Source organism: Tamandua tetradactyla, chromosome 6, assembly GCF_023851605.1.
Source record: "Tamandua tetradactyla isolate mTamTet1 chromosome 6, mTamTet1.pri, whole genome shotgun sequence".
Taxonomy (NCBI): domain Eukaryota; kingdom Metazoa; phylum Chordata; class Mammalia; order Pilosa; family Myrmecophagidae; genus Tamandua; species Tamandua tetradactyla.
In genome coordinates this window covers 162501525-162524594 of record NC_135332.1, presented here as the reverse complement: position 1 = coordinate 162524594, position 23070 = coordinate 162501525, and the positions used below count along the sequence as shown (strand labels likewise).

Here is a 23070-nt window from a genome sequence, read left to right as displayed (position 1 = left end):
GGTGGCTCCCCTGGCCGGTCGCCGAGCACACGGGACTCTGGAGCGCGCCGGGGGCAGCGCGAGCGGCGCAGCCCGGGGCCCTGGAGCGCCGGCCGGTCCCCCCTCGCCCGGCCTCCGCGGGCGCCTCTGGGCGGCGCCGGTAGGAGGCGGCGCGGACCAGGCCGGGGTGCGGACCGACGCGCGCCGAGGGGCCGCAGGGCGCGAACGGGGCCGTCCCGCGCTCCGCCCGCCCGCCCGCCGACCCCGGCCGCGGCGCCCCGGGAGCCCCCGTGTCCCTCGCGGTCCCCGGGTCCCCCACCATCGCGCCGGCGCCTCGGCGGGCGGCCGGGGGTTATGAATGGGCGCAGCGGAAGCACCGCCCACCCCGGACGTGACGCTCGGCCAATGGCAGCGCGGGCTGCGTGGATGGATGAGGTCAGCGCTGTCGTGTCGGGAATGGAATGTGTAAGTGTAACATTCAGAACCGGGTAACATTCGGCGACCGATCGCGGCGGTCGGCGGCGTTCGCGCGGGGGCCTGCGAAGCGCCACTCGGGGCCGGCACTGCCCGCGGGGAGGACGCGCCGCCGCCGCCGCCGCCACCCAGCGCTGCCGCCGCCGCCGCCTGCAGCCGGGCCGCCGCGCGTCCCGGCGGCCGGCCCCGCGATCGCAGGAGTAAACACCGCCGGAGTCTTGAAGCCGCTGCAGAAGGGAATAAAGAGAGATGCAGGGATTTGTGAGGTTACGGCGCTCCAGCTGCAAGATGCACTAGCCGGCTGAACCCGGGGATCTGCTGACTTGTTGGAACCGGGGTGCTCTGCACGAGAGTGTGGATGAGTTGAAGTTGCTTTCCCCGGGCTTATTCTCCACGCTGCCGAGAGGAATCCGAGAGGCAAGGGGATCACTTCGTGTTGCCATTGATTGGGTACCGGGAGCTCTTTTATTTCCCCCCTCTCTTTCTTTTCCTCCGTCTTGTTGCATGCAAGAAAATTCCAGCCCGCTGCTCGCCCGCCCTGGGTGCGAGATATTCAGCCCCGCTCTCTCCCGTGCATTGTGCAACCCAAAGATGAAAGACCGAAGGGGAGAAAGTTAAAGAAATCGCCCACATGCGCTGGATCAGTCCACGGCTTGGGGAAAGGCATCCAGAGAAGGTGGGAGCGGAGAGTTTGAAGTCTTTACAGGCGGGAAGATGGCGGACTGGAGCTGAAAGTGTTGATTGGGAAACTTGGGTGATTCTTGTGTTTATTTACAATCCTCTTGACCCAGGCAGGACACATGCAGGCCAAAAAACGCTATTTCATCCTGCTCTTAGCTGGCTCTTGTCTCGCCTTTTTGTTTTATTTCGGAGGTTTGCAGTTTAGGGCATCGAGGAGCCGGAGAGAGGAGCACAGCGGTCGGAATGGCTTGCACCACCCGAGTCCGGATCATTTCTGGCCCCGCTTCCCGGACGCGCTGCGCCCCTTCATTCCTTGGGATCAATTGGAAAACGAGGATTCCACCGTGCACATTTCCCCCCGGCAGAAGCGAGACGCCAACTCGAGCATCTACAAAGGCAAGAGGTGCCGCATGGAGTCCTGCTTCGATTTCACCCTTTGCAAGAAAAACGGCTTCAAAGTCTACGTGTACCCGCAGCAAAAAGGGGAGAAAATCGCCGAAAGTTACCAAAACATTCTAGCGGCCATCGAGGGCTCCAGGTTCTACACCTCGGACCCCAGCCAGGCGTGCCTCTTTGTCCTGAGTCTGGATACTTTAGACAGAGACCAGTTGTCACCTCAGTATGTGCACAATTTGAGATCCAAAGTGCAGAGTCTCCACTTGTGGAACAATGGTAGGAATCATTTAATTTTTAATTTATATTCTGGCACTTGGCCTGACTACACCGAGGACGTGGGGTTTGACATCGGCCAGGCGATGCTGGCCAAAGCCAGCATCAGTACTGAAAACTTCCGACCCAACTTTGATGTTTCTATTCCCCTCTTTTCTAAGGATCACCCCAGGACAGGAGGGGAGAGGGGGTTTTTGAAGTTTAACACCATCCCTCCTCTCAGGAAGTACATGCTGGTATTCAAGGGGAAAAGGTACCTGACAGGGATAGGGTCAGACACCAGGAATGCCTTATATCACGTCCATAACGGGGAGGACATGTTACTCCTCACCACCTGCAAGCATGGCAAAGACTGGCAAAAGCACAAGGATTCTCGCTGTGACAGAGACAACACTGAGTATGAGAAGTAAGTGGCTCGGCTGTTGTGCCTCTTTGCCAGTCGGCCCTGGGCCCTGCCCACCTGGGTCCAGGTGTGAGGCTGGGGGCAGGGGGCGGGGTGGGAGGGGGTGGGAGGAGCCCTCAGTCCTCTCCCTTCAGGTTCTGTGGCTGGGGATCGCCGCCCAGGTGAGTGGCTGGAAGCCGGGATCCAGAGTTTGAGCTCCTTGGGCCACCTACAAAGCCTGGAGCCCTTTGCTGAGCCCAGTCAGCCACAGTGTTTCTTTGCTTAGAGAACCTGCAGGGAGCTGGGTCTCCTGAAGGGTGTGGGTTTGTTCCAGCTTTGGAAATGGTGCTTCCCCCAGTGGATGTAGGACGGTGTCTGCCTCGGGCTCCCCCAGAGGCTCCGACTCCACCTACAGTCCAGAGACCTGCCCCCTGGGGCCATGCTTTTGTTTGCTTTTCTCTTGATCTGGGGTAACTACTTTCCCTGGAGTTTTCCTAGCCTCAGATTGTCATCTTTTTTTCATGTGTGAGCTTTACGTTGGGGTGATAGAGGCGTTTTGGTTTTAGATTCTCAACTTTGTGTGCCCTGCCCCTCCCATCCACCGTGGCACTGACTTTTATGAAGGGGGGTTTGTAAGTTTGTTGGGGGGTGTGGGTTTTGTGTTCGTTCATTCATTTATGTATACTTTTTGTGCATTTGTATCTCCAAGCTTCTTCCCAGGGGAAACTTTTTTGATGTGGGCCTCTGCTCCTCTGCTGTTAGCTCCAGTTGCTAATTTAGATTTCCCTTCTCCTTTGTCTTTATCTATTTACATGTAAATTGTAGACTGTTACTCTTTGAATGGGCTGGGAGATGCCTCCTCACCCTCTATAGGGAGGCAAGTTTTGCCCAGTTGCTAAGTAACCGAGCTGGTTACTTTGTAGCCCTTCTCATTCTTACTTTTCCTTCCCAGAGACAGTAACTGACACCCTGGATTTGGGGTCAAAACTGTTTTCTGCAAATCTACCTTCACCTGAACCTGGCTGGCCAGTTTCCTAGTAGATGGAGTCATAGCCCCAGACTGTCGCTGTTTTGTGGTTGTGAAAGAGTTAGCGAGTTCCTGCAGTGCACTTCCACGTTACGCCTGTTAAAAACCAGAGCAGCCTTGTGCTGTCCAGGGAAGGAAGGAAAACCTCTCAGCTGAGCGCAAGAGAAACTGGCTGAAGTTGGCTGATTTTGCAATTGATTCGTGAAAGGCAGACTATGGGGAACCCTCCTCCAACCCCATTGCAACAGGCAGTGGGTATGGAGGGGAAGTGGCCCTGAAATAGAAGATTTGATTGTCATCTCTGGGTTTCCCAGACTTTGGGGCCCCTGAGGCAGTGATTGCGAGGGAAATGATAGTCCTATACTTGATGGTAGACAGTGAAGGAGAAAATATCAGACACTTGGATTCTTCTCCCCAACTCCAGAAACTTTTGGCTTTTCAAGCATAAGGAAAGCATGAGGCTTGGGTCAATAATGAAGCTATATTTTACTCTTACCCAGGGTAGTTGTGTGTGAGCATTGGGTACAGTTACAATGGGTTAAATTTTTCCTCACTAAAGAAACTTAAACTAAGGTTAGAAATGAGCTGCTTTGTTTATATGACATTTACATCAACCTATTCCTGTGGGTGTTTGCATGGGGAAAAAATTGCTTATAGCCTTTCAGGAATTTCTTTGTCTGGCTTATGGTCGAGTAACCCGAGAAGAAGTCTAACCTTTTGGTGTCTTCTGAGGCAATCTTACCGAATTTTGTAGAAGCAGCTTGCTGTTCTTCATTCCTCTGAAGGAGCTGGAGCAGAGATTTCACCGCAGGAAATGTGAATGACACATCTCTTTGGGAAACATCCTCAGTCCATTAAAATAATCATGTCTTTACCCTCTTGGTCCCAATATAAACATTAAATCTCTACCTTCCCGTGGAATTAAAGATTTTTAAAGAGATTGGCAATGAAGGAAACATGGGTTGCTTTTCTTGAAACTTTAATTTTACGAATCAAATGGACCTCACTCATTTCTCTCCTTTTTGTAATCCTGCCAAGAAATCTGACCCCACACCCATGATTTGGTTTGTGTTTAAAGACCACAAGGGGTCAGGCCCACGGGATTGAGTCTCATCTGAAAAGTGACATTTAGTAGGAAAACAAGTTAGCGCTTTCTCCCGAACAGGGATTTTCTTTAGCAGCCTCACTTCTAGATTGTCTCTCTGCTCCTCTTTTGCAAGCCTTCCAGCCTTAGCCTTGCTTTAATATGATGAGAGGGTGCTGCAGGACGTTTATATCCATTTGCCAGTTTTACCTCATTCCTTTTATTGAGTTTTCACGCACTCCTTTTAGTGGGTTGTCAGAATTCTTTCCTTCTGAGAAATGGAGCTTGCAAACATTATTGCCTCTTGCTGTTGACTTTGGAACGTGTGAAGATGAAAGAAGACCCCTGAAATGTGGTGAGGGCAGGGCTGCGGGACTCGCAGATGTGTGAATAGCAAGCTGTGCCCTGAGCTCTGCCCTGCTGTGGAATAAGAGCAGCTACTGTGCCACCCACTTGCACTGATGCTTTCTGTAAGTTGGTTATACATGGAGATGTAGGACTCCTCAAAGCAAACCCTGATCTCCCCAGGCTTTTACAAAGGAGGTGATATTGAAGTTAGGTCTATAGAAGTGATCTAAGTTTGGCGCCTCGCTCTTTAATTTGTCACCTGAAACGTTAGTTTATCTAAGTGTGGAATGGGGTTTAGACTATTTCCAGGGTGCTGTAAGCATTCATTTGGTAATGGCTTGTAAAGAAAAAAAGATCAATTTCCATCTACTTCTCTTCCTTATTAGCAAGTACCTATGACAAGGCTTCAATTTAATCATCACCACCCTCACCCCACCCATTCCCCGCCCCTGCTAGCAACCCCATATAAGTTTGTTTTGGACTTATAGGGTCTGACAATTAGATTGAAAATTTATGATACCGTGCCCACGCTGGCATAGTATAGAATACGTGCAAATGTATCAACTAAAAAAATAGTGCCAATAAAGATATAGTGCCGAATGGTGGAGGATTTTCAGCTTATCTGCCCTTTTGTGAAAATCGGGCGATCGCTAAAGGTATATGGTCTTTCTCTTAAAGTAGAGCAGGCCTTCTCAACTCAGACTTCCTGGATTTTATTAAAACATCCATTTATATGACACCCATAATTAATTTTCATCAGTTACATATTCCAACAGATGTAGATGACACTGGCTAAAATAAGTTCCTGCAGTGATTAGGTGCTTTGTAATGAGGCTTTAGAGAAATTCTGTTTTATGTCCTTTGAGCTTCTTATGCATCTGGCAGAATTAACTGTATTTTTGCATAAACTTCATAGTTCAAATCCCCCCAAACCTTACTGGGAAACTTCAAATTTGGCTATCTGAAACAGAAGAAAGAAGGAAATGGAGGTGGCTTCTATCTTTGACCCCTCCGAGGAAAGCAGTGGTGAATACTTTAAGCAGCTTTTCTGGGAACAGGCAGGATTCTGTACGGGCCTTTTTGACATCTCCCTTGGCCTTCTCCTGTGTTTGCTGAAGCAGAACCTCACAATTCTGGTATTTTTAAGAGCCCTGAGGAATGGTCATGTGATCTGTCTCCCACATCCTCATTTTACAGATGTGGAAACTGAGGGGCAGACTGTTTAAGGGGTTTCCTTAAGGTCAAAGCTGGTTGGTGCCAGGAGCAGCACTAGAGTGCTGGCCTCTTGTATTTTTCCCCTGGAATTGCCAATTAACAGACACATTTGAAAGCTCTCCAACCTTTAGTGGCTCTTTCTTGGTGGTAATAAAGATCTTCTCAGAATCCTTTGGGAATCTGATCTTGGACAAACTTTGCAGAAAAAATGCACATGCATGCACCATTTGTCATATAGTTTCAGGGACTGTCACATAGCACTGCTAAGGGTATCCACAGATTTCAGCCAAACAGCTCTTACTCTGTGGTTTATATTTGCCTTTCAGTGCTAACACTAAGGTGTGGGAAAGTCCCTGATATTGTGGAGTCTCAGTTGGCATTTTTTTTGGACCTTGCAGTTTGGCCATAGGGCTTCAGGGAATAGGCTGTCAGTTGACTGAAGTAAGTCAAGTTCAGATGCATTTATAGTGGAAAGAAAATATGTACAAGTCAAATGGCAATTTTAAGTGATTATTTGTTTTCGTCCCCATTATTCCAAGGTACTTTAGCAGACACGTTGAGCAAGTTCATTATTCAGTAGCAAACCACCTTAGATGATTTTTTTCCTCTTCCAAAATGAAAGGTGGGAATTATGATTCTCAGGTTTTAAATGTAAAATATTTGCGCCTTTACCCTCACAGTTGTATGATAGCACAAAAGCATTTCTAAAATAAACCACATAAGCACGGTTTAAAAATAAATGTAGAGCCAGCTCTATGCAGAATTTTAAAGTTGATGAGTGTGTCTGCTGGCACTGAGGGTCTAGTTTTCTCTGTTCCCCTCTTTCTCACCTCCATCTGAACTTGCTTTCTGAAGAACCCTTGAGAAGCTCATTCACAAGGACTCCCCAATATAAGGTTGGGGTGTTGTCTGCTTTTTACAGGGATATGTGCATTTTAACAGAGTCCAGGAAATGGTGGTTTAGAGTGGCATCTGCAACTCAAACTAGAATCCAGAGAGCTACCTGGGCAAATCCTACCTATGGGGTTTCACCTTTAGTCCCCCTAACTGTGACAGTAGCTTTGGATGGTACAAAACTGGCAAAAGGGGACATGCCACACCCTTGGGTGTGAGTGTGCTCTTGGTCCTAAGGTCTGAGGCTCTGCCACACCAGAAAAAAACTGCCAATAATGACCTTGAACATGCTAATGTCACACGAAAGAGAGTGCCTGCTACATCTTGACTGCTTTCCTTAGACCCATCTTGCCAAGCTGTTTTACAGGTGCGAATGCTGAGGCCAGTTGTGGTGAGGTATTTTGTCTAAGGTTGCAAGGCTTGTAAATGGCTGAACTGAGGCTAGAACCTGGGTTTTCTGGCTCTCAGTGCCCTCTTCTTTTCCCCGAGGGTTTGCTGTTTCCTCATTATGTTTGCTTTTCAGCATAGGTCATTGGGTTGTTTAACCTCCTAGACGTGTTCCATGTTCAGATGTGAACATAGACAGCTCGTATTTTCACGAGTTTAATGACTAATGGTTTTTACTTAAAAGCTCTTCCACCTGTGGAACAAGTAAGTGTCTTTAATCCACAGGGACCCTTCAAAACAGATTGGTTGAGTGCCTGCTGTTTGAGTTTCCCACTGCTGGCACATGTAATCCCTTCAGCAAGAATTTGAAGTGGGTTAAATCCCCACTTTACAGATTGGAAGGTAGGCTCCAAGACAGTCAAGTAATGTTTTCAGAGTCACATCTAGTGAGTAAATGGCGATGTCTTGAATTCCAAAGTCCATTCTTTTTCCTCTCTAAAAATGTTACCACCTTAAAGAATCAAACAAAAATATAACCTAGCTGTTTACAGGTCAGTTTTTAATGAGTCAGGTACTTGTGTATCAAATCTCCTTTGCCACTGATTTCCTTTATAAGCATGAGACATGTATTTCCCCAAGGAAAAGAAGCTGGTTCAGACATGTGATAAGGACGCCACCTAATTCTGACATTTTAAGCATTGAACTCCTTGAGCTTTTCTGTACAAGGAATGGTATAACTTTGTGCAGACTCTGCTTTGAATGCCTTCCCAGGGCTCCACTAAGAAAAGTGAGGGAGCGGTGAGCAAGCCACATGCCCTTTGCACTCACTGATGGTGCCCCGCAGGGCTTCTGGCTGTGGTCACGAATGAACCCCCGAGACAAGGACAGGAGTGCCGGCCCCAGCTGCAGTGTGACCCAGTGGCAAGGGGCAACCCCACTGGAAGCGGCTGTTTCACACACAGTGGGCTGGGGTTCTGATCCGTAACACACTCGCTCCTGCCTGGTCTGCAGGCTCCTGAATAAAAGGCGGCATTTAGAAATTATAGCAGTTTTACAGAGCCTTTGGGGAAAGCTGAGAAAATACAGGAGTGAATATGAAAATAAATGTCTTTGCTAATCCCCCCCGTTATAGGAGGTATGCACCTCCTATAATTCACTTGTGTACTTGTATATTTATTTCGTTCCATCTCTTCATGTCCACATACCTTGAATAGATATGCTAATTAGTTATTGAATGAATAATCGGTAAATAAGGAATCCAGCACATTTTTCTTAAGTGCCAGGTATGTGCCAGACATGTCATAGCTGGGGCCACTGCACTAAACAACAAATTCCTGGCCATCATTACTATCTAAGGTGCCGATTTTATACAGTTGCAGGCAGCTTTTAAATTCAGTTTCACGTTTCGGTTTTTTTTCTCCCCTTAACATTATCCAAGAGCCTGTTCTTGAACTACTAAATCGTCTTTCAAAACAGATTTTTAATGGCTGCATGACTTTTTTCTAACTCATAGCTGTACCACAGTTTATTTAACCATTTGTATTTTCCTAGTTAATTTGTCTCCTATACTTTCTTCATTATAAATAACTGTGAGATGAATTTCTTCCCATTAAATATTTGTTTTCTTCTTGACTAAGTTCTCCCTTGGAAAACAAAATGGAATCTCTGTCCCTAGCCCCACCCAACTCCGTCCCATTTTGGGGGGGAGAGGAGGAAAAAGCTATTTTTAAGATGGAGTGGTACGCCCATTTAGTGAGGTAGCCATCAGTAAGTGGCTGCTTAGATAAACATTTGTAGGTGTTGATTGGTCCTGCAGGGGGTCTTTGAAGCTCCCCACAGCTTCTGTTCTCTTTGAAGTTTTGTTTTTGCTGCAGCAAAAAAAAAAAAAAAAAAATTCCTTCCCCAGCTCTTAACCTAGCACATACCCCAGATTTCTCTCTCCCTCCACTGGGGTTTCAGAATCTTCTGGCCTTACCTGGTTAGATGTCATTCCCTCAGCTAATTGTATCAGCGAATGGATGGTGTAGGCTTGCTGTTTTTCTCTTTGGTTGTTGACTCCATGGTGTGTAGGAGATGAATTTGGGCAGGCTGCCAGACCTGCGAGAAAGAGCTGGGACTCTAAGTGTAGATGGAGGCACTGCGCTAAGTGACCCGAAAGCCGAGAGCAAAGTGGACCCCAGTGTATGCCCCTCGTGATGTGCGTTGCTTCATTTGCATCATAATTGCTTTCCTCAGTGCTGACAGATTTGTGGGGCTGCACGTCCTCTTTGTGTACCCTCAAATTCCTGGACTAGGTTCTTAACCTCTCAGCCTCAGTTTCCACACCTGGAGATGGAGGTCATAGCACTCACCTCCTAGGCTCATCATGAGGATCAGATGAGGTGGCGGGTGTGAGCCTAGTGAATGCTTGTGTGCTGTCCGAGGTGGCGCTGGTAGAAAAGCAACTTCCTGCCATTTTCTAATCAGCCTCCGAGGTTTCCTTAGTTTTATAACTTAGCTCTAGTTATCTGAGCCACAGAAACAATTTTATTTATCTCTGTCTTGATACTTAATCCCCAGGAAGCTGTGTAGGTGCCATAAAAGCCCAGCTTTTACTTCCGTGGCTTGCAGAAGGACTGACGTAGGGTTCAAGCTGGAGTTTGAAGGTGGCGTGGGGTGGTGGCTGGGAATAATTGAAGGGTGGTCTGGAGTGGCCAGGCAGTACTTCCTCAACACCCATGTCCTTCTGGTCCCCTGGTGGGCTGTTTAAAGAATACAGGTTGTTGTTTTTGCTGTCAAATTTTATGCCCTCATGAGTGGAAGCTGACATTTGGAGGGACACCCTATCTGAATGGATTTCAGCTATTCAGTAGCCTCCCTGGGCTAGTTGCAAGGCGTTTTAGATGCAAGGGTCCTTGCAAAGAAAAAACAAAAAAATCACTGAACTGGAAGTACGCCAGTAAGTTCTCAGGATCCAGCACGATAGGCCCCTTTCCCCCAGCTCTGGACTTTTCCTGCACCCCTTGGCTAGCACCTCTGTCTCAGTGTGGGTCTGGCAATCCCTGGCCAGTCTTTTCTGAATTCTCTCTTCCAGGCCCTCGAGGAGACCAGTGTGATGGGCTTGCCTGCTGCTCCTCTTGGGGTTAGCCATTCACATCAGGCCATGTCTTGAATGTGGTGGTGACCGCATTAGCTAAAGGACTACCCTGTCATGCTGTCACTCTTGATTTATTCGGTGGCCATCTTTTTGCAAAGAATAATCCAAAGTTACTTCCTGAAATGGGGGACTGTGGTTATGGTGAGTTGGCTGCGGCAGGCACTGTTGAAGCCATTTCCTGTTGGCACTCACATTTTTGAGCCCTGTTGCTGATGATGGAAATACCAACAGCAACTGCTCTTCATTGAGGGCTTACCGTGAGCCAGGTGTTGCAGTGTCTTCTTTAGACTTTGTGCTCACCCTAGCAGGAAGATATCCACTTATCTCCATTTTACAGATGAAGAAACTGAGGCAGCGTCTCTAAAAGTGACTTGCTTAAGCGCACACAGCTGGAAGTGGTGGACACGCCAAAGATATGAACTGAGACTGGCTTCAGAGCCTGCCTGCTTAACCTAGGCCCCTTCCTGCTTCCAAACAGCTGAGCCATCAGAAAGACTACACACTCAAAAACAGTAGTGTGATTGATTTATGGAGTACCGCCTGGGTTTCTCACCTAGAATTTGTTTAATTGTGCATTAGCGAAACAATTCTAACCAGATTGATAATCAGGTTTCTGAGGCCAGAGAAGACTAGGAGCTGTAAATTTAAAGATGAGAGAGGGATTCTCGCAGACAGATCTGAAAGAAGGGACAGCTGGCAACCCAAATGCAAGGAAATAGGCTGGGAAATTACATAAAATGTGACACCCAGAAGTAAAGAAGCCCAGGAATTTAAGAACAGTTGGTGCGGTGCCCAACAGCACCCAGCTCTGTGCCTGCCACCAAGTAGAGCCTCAGTGAATATTTGCTGAACTACAACTCCTTGCATTGTTGATCTTGAGTCATCATTTGTGTTCAGTGTCCTTTGCTTAAGAAAGTAGAGAAACGCATAATGCATTTTATAACTTTTTTTTAACCCATTGATTAAAATAAAACTATTTTGCTGCTCCTAAGAGTGAGCCCTCCATTTGAAAACTTGTTTGCCACACTTAGCAAGTGCCCCAAGGGAACTGGATAGTTGGGGTCTCCTTTGAGTTAGCATTGGTGTCTATCTGGGGTGTTATAATACGGTCAGTGCTTTAAATTTATGATAAAATGGAAAGTTTGCTGTTACTGTGTTTTGTGCCTGTAGTGCCAGCTGCTTTTGATTGCCTCATGCTCTGAGTGACTTTGGCTGTGGACTCGGGGAGACAGGGGTTGCCCCAGGGCTGGCCTGCTTACCCAAGGGATAGTATCGGAGGTTGAAAGTGTGGAGAAGCGAAGTGTCCATGAATGTTGCCCAGGAGGTGCTCTGGCAGATATGTTGGGACACATGTCACCAGTGCTCTTTGTTTTGTCCATGTTCCTAGGGGGGCCCAAGATGGTAACAGATGGGGTAGAGACATAGAATGGATTTCACACTTCCTACTTCCACTCCAGCACTCTGACAGATTGCTGGGATTCATTCAGGGGACTGCTGAAAGAAAATAAGGTCATGCCACCACTCGCTTGGACTCAGCTCTGCAGCACCCCATGGTTAATTCTCACACTGTCAAGGTGGCCGTGGACCAGACCAGCCTTCCCTGAGGCTCTCCTCCCTTTTTTCTGGAGAGCTGCCCCCTTGCCTAATTCCTGCTTTTATTCAGGTTTCCCCACCATCTTGCTTTTTCAAGAGTCCCTTCCTTGATGCCTGAGATTAGGTCAGATTCTCCTGATTTGATCTCTTCTTACAGAACATTTAATACCTAGCCCAGCTGTGGTTTTACCTTTATTTGACTATTTGATTATCTATCACTCAAGGTGATTGTACAATCAGTGCAGGCCCTGAGGGGAAGACTCATGTCCGTTTTTCATTAATTTACCCAGCAGATTGATCAGTTACTATGTGCAACTACTGGGAATTCAAGGGTGGATAGAACAGACCCAAACGCCCTCAAGATGCTCCTAGTCTAGTGGCTAGCGGCTGTTAGCACGCAAATTATGGCATATGTTGGAAAATGCTAGATGCCGGGAAGATGAACACTGTATGGAAAGGGTTGAGGGTCAAGTAGGTCTCAACTTTGGGTGCTGAATGGAATATCCTTAGGAACTTCTGCAGATAGGACCTGGGGTCGTGCTCTAGGCTAACTGTATCAGAATTTCTAGGGATGAAGGTCCAGATTTTTAAAGAAAAGGTCACCAGATGATTCTGCTGCAGGGTGAGAAGAACACTCTTTAGGGAGTGGTGGTGAGGGAAGATTTTGCAATTTTAAACATGAAGGAATGCCTCCTGGGGAAAGCAACACTGTTTTAGCACCATTGCATCTTCAGAGCCTTGCACCATCCCTGGCAGATGCAGAGGCATTCGGGTTTTTTAGATAAATGGAAAAAAAAGTTGTATTTATATCAAATGGACGCTGTGTTGACCCCTGTTGACTGTGCATATTCAAAGTACTGAGTCTGTAAATGCCACTTTCAGGGTTTATAGCACAAGCCTCCCCTTCTCTCCTTCAGTTCATTTGTCAGTTCTCCCAGAGTTTCTTTGGGTTTTCATATGGAAAATTTCTTCCACTGAACTTTTTTTTCACCCATGGTAGTTTCTTTCTTTTCTTTTTTAACTGTTGTGTTGGATATATGAGTATCGGTGAAACAAAATTAAAATGAACTGAGATGGTTAGCTGCTCGATACGAATCCAAAGAATTTATTGCTACAGAAAAAAACTATTATGGCCTTTTAAAAAAAATCATTTAATTTTAACAATTTGTAGATATTGGAAAGGTTTTTCACCCCCCTTAATTGCAGTTTTTTTCTTGTCAAAGTTCAGTTGAATATAACTTTTGGCTTACATTTTTTTTTGCTCAGATTACATCTAAACTCTGCTTACTAATTTTGAAGCATTGCCACAGAGTATATGGCAACATAGAGCTTAATTGAGCTATCAAGCTTCTAATGAATTCATATTGAGATTTATCATTTAATTAAGAAGCAAAGGGGGAAAAAAGCAAAGGAAGGTATGCAATTGTTTCTCCCTCTGTCCTCCATTTCCTATATTTAAAATCCTGCTTGTTTGTGTTAGCCTGTGGAATGCTGTAGGATAGTGCATAAAAGTGCTCAAAGTGTAGATAAAATGGAGGATGTACTGTATTATAATTACTTGAGTTCCTGGTAGGTCTTAAAAATGGATTCAGATTTGGTGGCAATCATATGACATTTGATTAAGTTTGAATTATGTTTTATGTTTTTACAAAGCTCAGTAAGGCCATTTTCCAAAATTATTTCTAGGTCTGTATATCTGAAGCAATCTGAAAATCTAATCAGAGGGAGTCTAAGACTGAAATGCTTTTGCTTTACTGAGATGCAGAGAATAAATTTTTCTTGAAAACACCATCTCTTATATGCTACAGGCACCTTTAAAATTCACACTGCATTAAAAAAGCTACCTTTAAGCAAACACCTTTTATGATAACTGAATTTTTGTATGCAAGTGTAATGCTGCAAACTTGTAAATGGAGGACAGTCATTCTTTTATTGACTCAGAGTAGAAATGTGTAATATTTTCTGTATTTAGATGGTAGAGTTATATTAACATTTTAAAAAGTGAATTGTATTTTGTGTCAAAATAAAATTGAAGAACCTCAGTGTGTCGTACAGTTAAAAGACAGGGTGGTCATTTTCTGCACTTTTTTTGGACTTAGCCATGCCTAAGGTGTAACTCAAGGGGCAAAAAGGATTAGGTGCCGTAATGAATCTTAGGTTTCTATACAGCTAAGCTGAAAAATGAGCACCTTTAAATTCAAGGTATGTGGTAGATTTTCTAGGGGATGTTGGAGAATGTTGGTCCCTCCGTAGGACCCAATTTCCTTTATCTGGTTTTCCTGCATAGAGCTGGGAGCTGACCACTGATTGGAGCTATCTTGTCTGTACACACGTATTTATGTCTGTATGTCTTTAGTCTGTTTGTCCAGGAAGAGGAATGTGGTGTTGTTTTGAAAGGTTTAACTGAAGGGGAGAGCAATAAGATCCTGGAAATGATCTTAAAAATCTAGTGCAATCTTGCATTATATAGACAAGGAAGTAGAGGTCCAGGGAGGTTGGATAATCAGGGACGTCACAGCTAGTTGTGGCAGAATCAGGAATAAGACTCACCCGTGGCTCTTGTCTTCTGGCCAAGTAACATATATGGATTTGGGAGACAAGTGGCTTCAAATCAAATGGTACTACGGTCACTGGCTTTGAGATCTTGGGCAATTTCCTTCTCTGTTTCTGCTTCTTACTTTTGTAAAATGGGGATATGGATAATTCCTATTTCATGGGGCTGTTACGGTGGGGGTCAAGTGAATAAGAATGCATGGAATATGCTTACAGTGGTGCTTGGTACATAGTAAGCACTCAATAAACATCCATTGTTGCAGCTAGTAGTCTGTCTTTTCAATTAAATCCCATTGTCTCGTATAATTTCAGACTTAACATCTGTATGTGTTTATGATGGCTTTAATTTCATTTCTTTCATTTGACTGATGTGTTTTCAGCTCATTATAAGATAACAGTAGCTTGCCGGTCACACAGAATAGCTGCTGGTGGTTTGGCAAGTGCCCAGAATTCCAACCACCTGTTGGAACTGTTGCCAGAATACAGTAGATTTTCATTTCCCGGAACTTGTTCAACTGGGAGTGCAAATCATTAATATGACTTTGTGTCTTTAAAAACATTCTTTCTCTTTTTGACAAAAGTATTATGTTTCCTCCTGCGTCTGCTAAGCTGAGAGGTCACATGAGTCTGCTCTCTTCAGAAAGCTTTACACTGGTGTCAGAGGTGCCAGTGGGATCACCTGAAATGACTTTCTGAGATAAACCTTCGTGAGGTAGAGAAGATGAAACTGTATTTTATTCCTAGCAATTCAAATAGCCAAGCTAGCCAGGGTTCCCTTCCTGCGGGGGCACTTAGCAAATCAGGAAGCTGATAACAGTGTATAACTTTCTAGTTCCAGCAGTTTGCCTGCCTTTTAATGAGGGACAACTTTCCTTTAGGATGGCATTATTGGTCAGTGGCAGGACTTAGATGCCTCTGCGGGTTCAGCATGTTAAGATTTTGCAGTGTTCGCGCATCTTTGATAACAAACTTCTAATGGCAGCCAAGATGAAAGTTGGGGAGGAAATTTTACCCTGTGTTTTGAAGATCTGGGAGGGTTCAGGCGCATCATAACTTACGTTTTCCTTCTTTCTCTCTCTCAGGAGACACAGCTGCAGTTATGAACAAACATGTTGTACGAGCTTTTCTATAATTCCAAGTTTACCACCAAACCCAGATGATCTGATTCCCATATGGATTCCACATTGTAGCTGGCCTCGCTGGGGTTGGGAGATACCACGAATCAAACAAACTGTGCCCCTTGGAACATCACCATACCCAATAAAAGTGCATTAGAACAGAATTTTATTCTTGTTACAAATCACAGAATCATATGAAGTTATTCTCTAACATCAGTTTATGGAAAGAGACTCTGGTGAATGACTCACTATGTAAAGTGAGACCTTCCAACTCTCGTCCCAAATTTCAGATTGATCGGCTCTAAGCAAAAGCAGTGCACACATTCCTGCACAGTTATGATAGGTCTGTAATAGTATGTGGTGTGTATATTGAAAATCGAAGGGTTTTTTTTTTTTTTTTCTGGGAACATTCCTGGAGCAGGTGTTGGGCATTATTTTCTGCCAGAAATCAAGGGTGCTGTCTTAAAAAGCACTTTTTTTTTGTACCCCCCCTACCCCTCACCCGCTCGTTTGACCCCAAGTCCTTTAAAATCTGTTCCGTACAAAGGAAAAATTGCCCTTTTTTCTCCCAGTAATTGTAGATTCAGGTAGCGGTGAGATAAAAATACCATATTTTATTTCCAATTAACTCATTTAATTAGATGGGATGAATTAATTGGCTCTTTTGACATGTCTCTGAAAGTTTAAAATATTTCGTTTTAGAATTCACAGGCCTGGTGGCTTGGGAGACTTCTCTGTGTGATGCTGTTCGGGATGTGGTTTCAGCCCTGTCATTTGAAGCTTGTCATTTCGATTCCCCTCTGGGGTATAAAAATGGTCTAGTGATTTTTCAGATGGCAGAGCATAAATCAGCAGGCCATTTGGCCTGCCCTCCAGCCCAGGGCAGGCCCTGCTTATCACCGGCCTCATCAGCTGGAAGCCTCTATTAAGCATGTCTCTGTCCCACACAGAGCGGTTGAGATGATAATCAAAGAGTTTGCTTCTAGCACTTGTGGAGGCCTCTCTGAAGTTCTGGCCTCCCCCGTCCTCTCACCCTGTGCGATTTGGGGAGGCATGCAGGCATTGAGGGTATTCTTTATGTCCTGCCATTTAGAGCCTGGTAAATTCAGGAGTTGAGACAGCAGGCAGTGGGCTAGGGGGTAAGAAGTAGCCATCAAATCTCTTTTTGGGTATTAGACCATGTCAACTTGCATTGTTATAGCCCAACAGCCTCTGTCTCTTCAGGTTTATACACCTTCAGGGTAAAGTGGGTTCATTCTTGGTATCCTGGAGTTCCCCCTGCTGCAGGATTTTTCTTGATTGGCGCTTGGTGAATGTTATTATATGTGATTAACCTCATTGTGGTCTGTTAGTCTAGAAATCCTAGAACCAAAACAGATGGAGGTAGGAGTGTGGCACATTCTGGAATTTTTCACGTTTTTCAGTTTTCTTCAGCATGTACTCTTTCAAATTGAGATCAAGGGGACAAACAAACAAAAAAACTAGGATCAAAGTATACAGTCCCAACTTTCATGGTGAAAAATTGTGCCTAGTGGCTTTATTTTTTAAATGCAATTTTATTAAGATATATTCACACAGCATGCACTCCATGGAAAGCATAAACTAAATGGCTCAGCATTATCACACAGTTGTGCATTCATCACCATGATCAATTTTAGAACATTTTCATTCCTCCAAAAAAAAAAGAAAAAGGAAAACCCAAAACGCCCCATACACCTTATACTATTACTGAACCCTAGTATCGGTACAGTGCCTTTGTTACTGTTGATGAAAGAATAGCAATATATCACTGTTAACTGTAGTTCATAGTTTGCAGTATGTACATTTGTCCTATGTAACCCTCTATTATTAACTCCATGTAACAGTGTCGTGCATCTGTTCTAGTTCATGAGAAGTTTTTTGTATTTGTACAGTTAATCACGGATATTGTCCAGTGCAAGATTCACTGTGCTATATATTCCTATGTTTTATCCTCCAACTTTTCTTCTGGTGACATATATGACTCTAAACTTCCCCTTTTCACTACATTCACATACTACTCAGTATGTTAATTATACTCACAATATTGTGCTGTTTGCCTCCAAATATCTTTTAATCACCAGGATATTTGGGTGATTCACACAGTATATTCTACTTGGGCTTGAATTGATGAGTCTTGTTTCCATCATAACTCTGAGTCCTAGTTACCTCCATGAGAGCAGGGATGGTGTGTGTGTGTGTGTGTTTAAACTGTTTCCCTGACAGTGTCTTGAGTATAGTTGATCCTTAAGAGATGCCTGTTGAATGCATGTCTTTCAGTCATGATGTTTCTGTTGGTGGAAAACAGAAAGAATTTTGGAAGTGAATTGTTAGACTTCTTTAATTTTGTTTGGAATAAGCAACCCAAAGGGGATATTGACTAGAAACAGTAAGCTGGAAAGTGTTCCCGCACCCCTTGAATTTCAGCATAGTAGCAGTGAAATTAGAGATTCACCCAAATCAGATTTTGCGGATTTGAAATAACTTGAGCCTTTGATCCTCCTATTGGCTACAAGTAGATTTGTGGCAATAACTCCTAATTATTCCTAAAACTGATTTATGAAACTTGAACTGAATTGCACAATCTAAGGCGTGCCTCAGCTCTTGGCCAAGTGCTGTTTACATTGCTTTAAAGGCTCTTCCTTCGTTTTGGGGAACAGGCTGAGAGGTGGTGAACGCATTGAAAGGAATTGGCAGTGGAACTCTCCAGGGAACTCCAGAATAGCAGATACCCTCTGCCCACCACCTTGTCCTCCCATGTGCCATCTAAGACGAAGGGACTGACTGTGCCTTTGGGACCAGAACCTCCGTCCCCACAGTCTGCTGAAGAATGGGACACAGGCATGTCGCGCTTAACCTGATACTTACGTTCCACTCACCTTCCTGGACTGTAATCCCATAACGTAACCGTGCCCAGAAGGCATGGGCGTACAGTTCAGTGGCATCATGCCCCGGGTACCTGGTTTTCCCCGGGCTGGTTTCAGCCCCAGGGTTCATCCCTAGGCCACTTTGTTCTTTTTTACAGGCCATCGGTTGGAACATTACCTGGCACCTCCCAATACCATCAACTTGGGTGGATTTTACACACCTTTTTTTCCTAGGTCCTTCTAGTGGTTATCAAGGAATGGTCAGCAGCATTTCTTCCTGGCTGTTAATGAAAGCCGGCCTTTGGACCGAGTCACATCATCACACCTCTCTGCTTCTTTCAGTTATACTCTTTTTTCAGTGGCTCACCCTCCCTCCTCTGAAAGCTTGATGCACACACACACTCTCTCTCTCCCTCTCTACCTGTTTCCTGCTTCTCCCGTATTCTGTGGCTCACCTCCTACTGCCGTTCAAGTCAAGTAATTCCCTTTCAGAAAAGTTCTCATCTCAGAAGCTCAAAATTGCATTTAACTTTTATTATTTATTCTCTCAAAAATAGAATCATTGTATACATACTCTTTCAGAATTTATTTTTTAAAGCACTTAACTCTACATCATTCCATGTCAGTACATGTACATCTCTCCCTTACTCTACTTTGACAATAAGGTGTTGCATTGTGAAAATATTCCTTTGATCAGACCGTAATTGAGTGTAAAATCTGGCCTATGGCTTCTGGTCACAGTCCCTCTTTCTATGCGTTCACCCTCCATTTTTTAAAAATTTTTTTGTCTGAGAACTAGGGCTACCCTAAGCTTATTTTAGCAAAATGAAGTTTTTTTGGAGTCCACTAATTCAAATACTTTATTTTCTCACTTGCCCATTCCTGTCTAAAAATTTGTTTTTAAGTTAAAAAAAAAAAACTTAGGATGTTAACTGTTTATTTTAATATAAAAATGATCCACAGTGTGTTTTTTGCATTTAATGGAAATATTGAGGTTTACTAACCAAAAGAATATCAGTATCTCATAAAGGAGCAAATGGCAGCTTTCCCTGAAATGGGATAACTCTGGGATACAGAATTGCAGATAGTATAGGTATGACCCTTTAAATAGGTGTGAATTGGTGAATGCATGTATCTATTTCTGCATGGAAAGTTAGTTGCCTGACCTAATCGTAGGCTATTTCACATTGCCTTAATAGTACTTTCAAAATGTCTGCTTATTTCTTTTTGCATTGGTGAGTACAAATCATAATTGGCCAAATGACATCAAAGTCCAAGAGCAGGGTGGAAGGTAGATTTTACTATGTTTTGATCAAAAGCCAACAAGAAAATAAAAGCAAGGTGTGTGTGTGGGGGTGGGGGTGGGGGGATGGGAAGCATGCCACATTCTTTTCATTGCGAGGCTAAAATGCTGCGCGTTAAATTTTCACTTTCTGATTCGAACTGACAGTTGAACAGATACGATTTATTTCTTTGGGGTCAGGAAGAAACTGTCAAATTTTAACTTGACTGTTCTTTTCTGTAAGTCTTCACTTCCCCCACTCTTTTTTTTTATATTACTCAGATAACAGCCACCATTTGAGATGCCCTTCTGTGGTAAGTGTTTGCAGATTAAGTCTGAACCATGCCAGAAATTGCTTTTTTCTGCCACACTTTTCTGATGTGGCAGAAACATGCCCGGCTTCTTTCATCTCAACAGCTTTACGCAAATGGCTCAGCAGAGCCTGACCTTATTTCATCGAGGGGGAAGGACTGACTGCTGCAGGGTCTGGTTTAATACAGGTGCCATTAAAACACATTGATTTCCCTCCCCGCCCCCGCCCCCCAAGGTTTTAGATTTCCATGAACATTGGCCTTCACTTCCCCCAAAGTATGTGAGTGACTTCTGCAAGAATCTCTTGCTGCTATCAGCGCCCAAGTAATAAGCCTGAGAACGTTCTTTCTCAGTGCCAGCCAGGGAAAAAGGGGGTATTCAGCAGTTGCTGCTCGACGCATTTACTTTCTACCTGCTGGCTTCAAACAGTATTAATTTTTATGTGCTCATTGTGCTTTGTGTTTAATTAAAAGCAGTTTTATTCGCAGAGGCACTTGTAGGTTTTTTTTTTTTTCTCTGAAATGAATAAAACAAATAGGCATCTGGTATTTATTTTGTATAACACAATCCCCATAAAATGAAGAGTAATAAAACATAATAATCTGTAAAAGGCTTGTTTTGTAAGCCTGAGAATGGGCTTGTTTCTACCAGGTTTTTAAATTCTGCTTGAAGGATAAAGAAGCCTTTTGTGCATTAGTACACAACAACAACAACAACAAAACGACAACAACAAATACTTCTCACTCACAAGCATGAAGGCAACGTATCTTTTATTAAAGAAATGTGGTTTTTTCCTGTGTTAGCGTACATGCTCAAAGTTTGTCATCACATGATAAACAGGTTAAGTGGAAGGAAAATATTTACTTCCTGTTCTAGATTCTGTTCCATCGGTATAGCTTATTTATGTTTTTTTTCTTCAGCATAATTAATGGATATTACAGTCAGTTGAATTTTTTAGGCCACAGGCCATTTTGTGGATTCTAAAGCCTCTTCTTAGAAAAATGCACATCAAACTTTTGCATACATTGTTATAAGGTTTATAGACCTTCTGATCTTTGGGTAAAGATCCTGCCAGTACCTGGTAATTATTGTGAAAACCGTGCTCATAATCTGAACCTAAGGTCTTAGCTTTTGGTGTATGAATAGCTGATGAAAGAAATTTGCTCAGTGCTTTGTAGCACTGGATTTAATTTCAGGGTTGGGCTCCTTTCTAGCAATGGCGGAATACCCTCATCTAAGCAAAAATAATAATAATGAAAAAGATTCAGAGTGTGGGAAGTATAAAAAGTATTAATTCAAAGGTGGATTTGCTGTCAGAATGGATAGCAGCACCCCCGTCCTGGGGGCCGGTTTTCATTGTTTCTATCCAGAGCTGGGCACGAGCCTTGAAGTGGCAAATTCATCCTCTGAGGTTGTGTGTCCATTGCTGCAAGAATAAAAGAAGCAGTAACAGAACCATGCAGCGCAGTATTTCACGATGACAGTTTTATGTGGTTGTGTGATGTTGCAGAGTCTTGTATGTGGTATCGACCCTTTTCTTTTGAATCAAAGCACAGGGTTTTACTGGTGAAGACAGGCTTCAGAAATAGCCTAATCTAACATGCTTAGCCCCCCCACCCCAAATTGTTATCTCATTTGGTCTGCTATCAAACTAATTGCTTTCAGGAAATAAAAGTACATGTATCTAATATTTATATACAGTTTGAGTAGTGGTTTCTAATTTTAGATTTCTACCCCTTTTTTTACATTGTCTTTTTGAGTTGAAATTATACTGGAACAGTCATACTATTATGAATGCAAGCTGAATTAAATAGACATAGATTCTTTGGTTTCTTCCTTCATGTTGTCATCTCCTGGAGAAGGAAGGAGCTTAAAATAAGAGCACCAGTTTCTCATCCAAAGGGAGGCTGGACGTTCCAATTCTAGATTGGCAGTCACTTTGCTTGCTTGTTTGCAATACCATTTTTGAACAAACTGGGCAACTTAAAGTCCCCAATTAAAAAGCTTTGAAAAAAGAGGAAGTCTGCGGATGTGCAATTAGTCCTTAGGAATCAGAGCATTTCCTTTATGTGTAGCAGGCCATGATATGAAATCACTGGACACAATCATTTCATGCCAGGTGCTTAGCATAGAGCACATTTTTTCAGGGTGGAGCATTTCTGTACTCTTGGTGCTAAAATGGTTTACTAAAGAGGCTCCCAACTGTATAAATCTACGGGTGGTGCCAACACATGGTGGAGGTGTTCTTTCACAGAAGTTTAGGTGGTTGATACTGTAATTAGCCGTATAACATTATACAAGAGTTGCTTAATTCTCAGACTCTTTATTTTATCTGATTAACAACCTCCTTCCTTTTATTTATTTATTTTTTAAGAGTTGAGGATTGGGTGCCAGAGAATTTGCCAGGTATTGTGCTCCTCCTCACTGAAAAATGAGGTCTCGTGGAGTACAGCTGGATGAGCTGCATATTCCGGGATTATTTATCGTGTTTATGGTAGCGAGACCAAAAATACTAACCACTTATTAGTTTTTCTTATTTACAAGTCAGATTCAACTAAAGGAAATTTTTCTTTTATTTTTCTTGTGCTTGAAGTGTTCCTTTAAAATAGATTATTAGGGAGGTTACACAGTGAGACAAATTTGTGGCTTATGAAAATGCAGAAGCACAGAGCTTGCCTCTTGTAATTCTCTGCAACAAAAAAGGTCCATTTTATTTCAGGAAAACACCGCTTTTTACCTAAGTGAAGTCACACACATGATGATTAACACTGAATAGGTGAGTGTGTGTGAACACGTGGTTCCTGTTTCCCAGTTTTTATAATAGATGCATTCTATTGAAGTTTGCAGTAAAGTGAAGGTCTATTAAGTGAATTATTTTTCCCCAATGACTTCCATTATAAAAATTGCCCTGTCTTCGATCAGGACCTGGATATAATATAATATAAAATACATACCAAACTTTAAATACCATAAATCTGAAGGAAACACTAACTTTCTGATGAACCTTCTGTTGGCATTCTGAATTTTGCCTGTTGTAGTCAAGATAAGGTA

General features: G+C 43.7%; 1 protein-coding gene across 1 annotated transcript in view; it reads left to right on the top strand.

The window, feature by feature from the left end:
- Positions 1-609: 609 nt before the first annotated feature.
- Positions 610-23070, top strand: part of EXT1 (exostosin glycosyltransferase 1) — a 298729-nt gene continuing 276268 nt past the window's right edge. Inside the window, exon 1 of the mRNA XM_077167531.1 lies at positions 610-2209. Within this exon, the coding sequence (XP_077023646.1) occupies positions 1254-2209 (956 nt within the window). The 5' untranslated portion in view covers positions 610-1253. The remainder of the gene's footprint in view (positions 2210-23070) is intronic.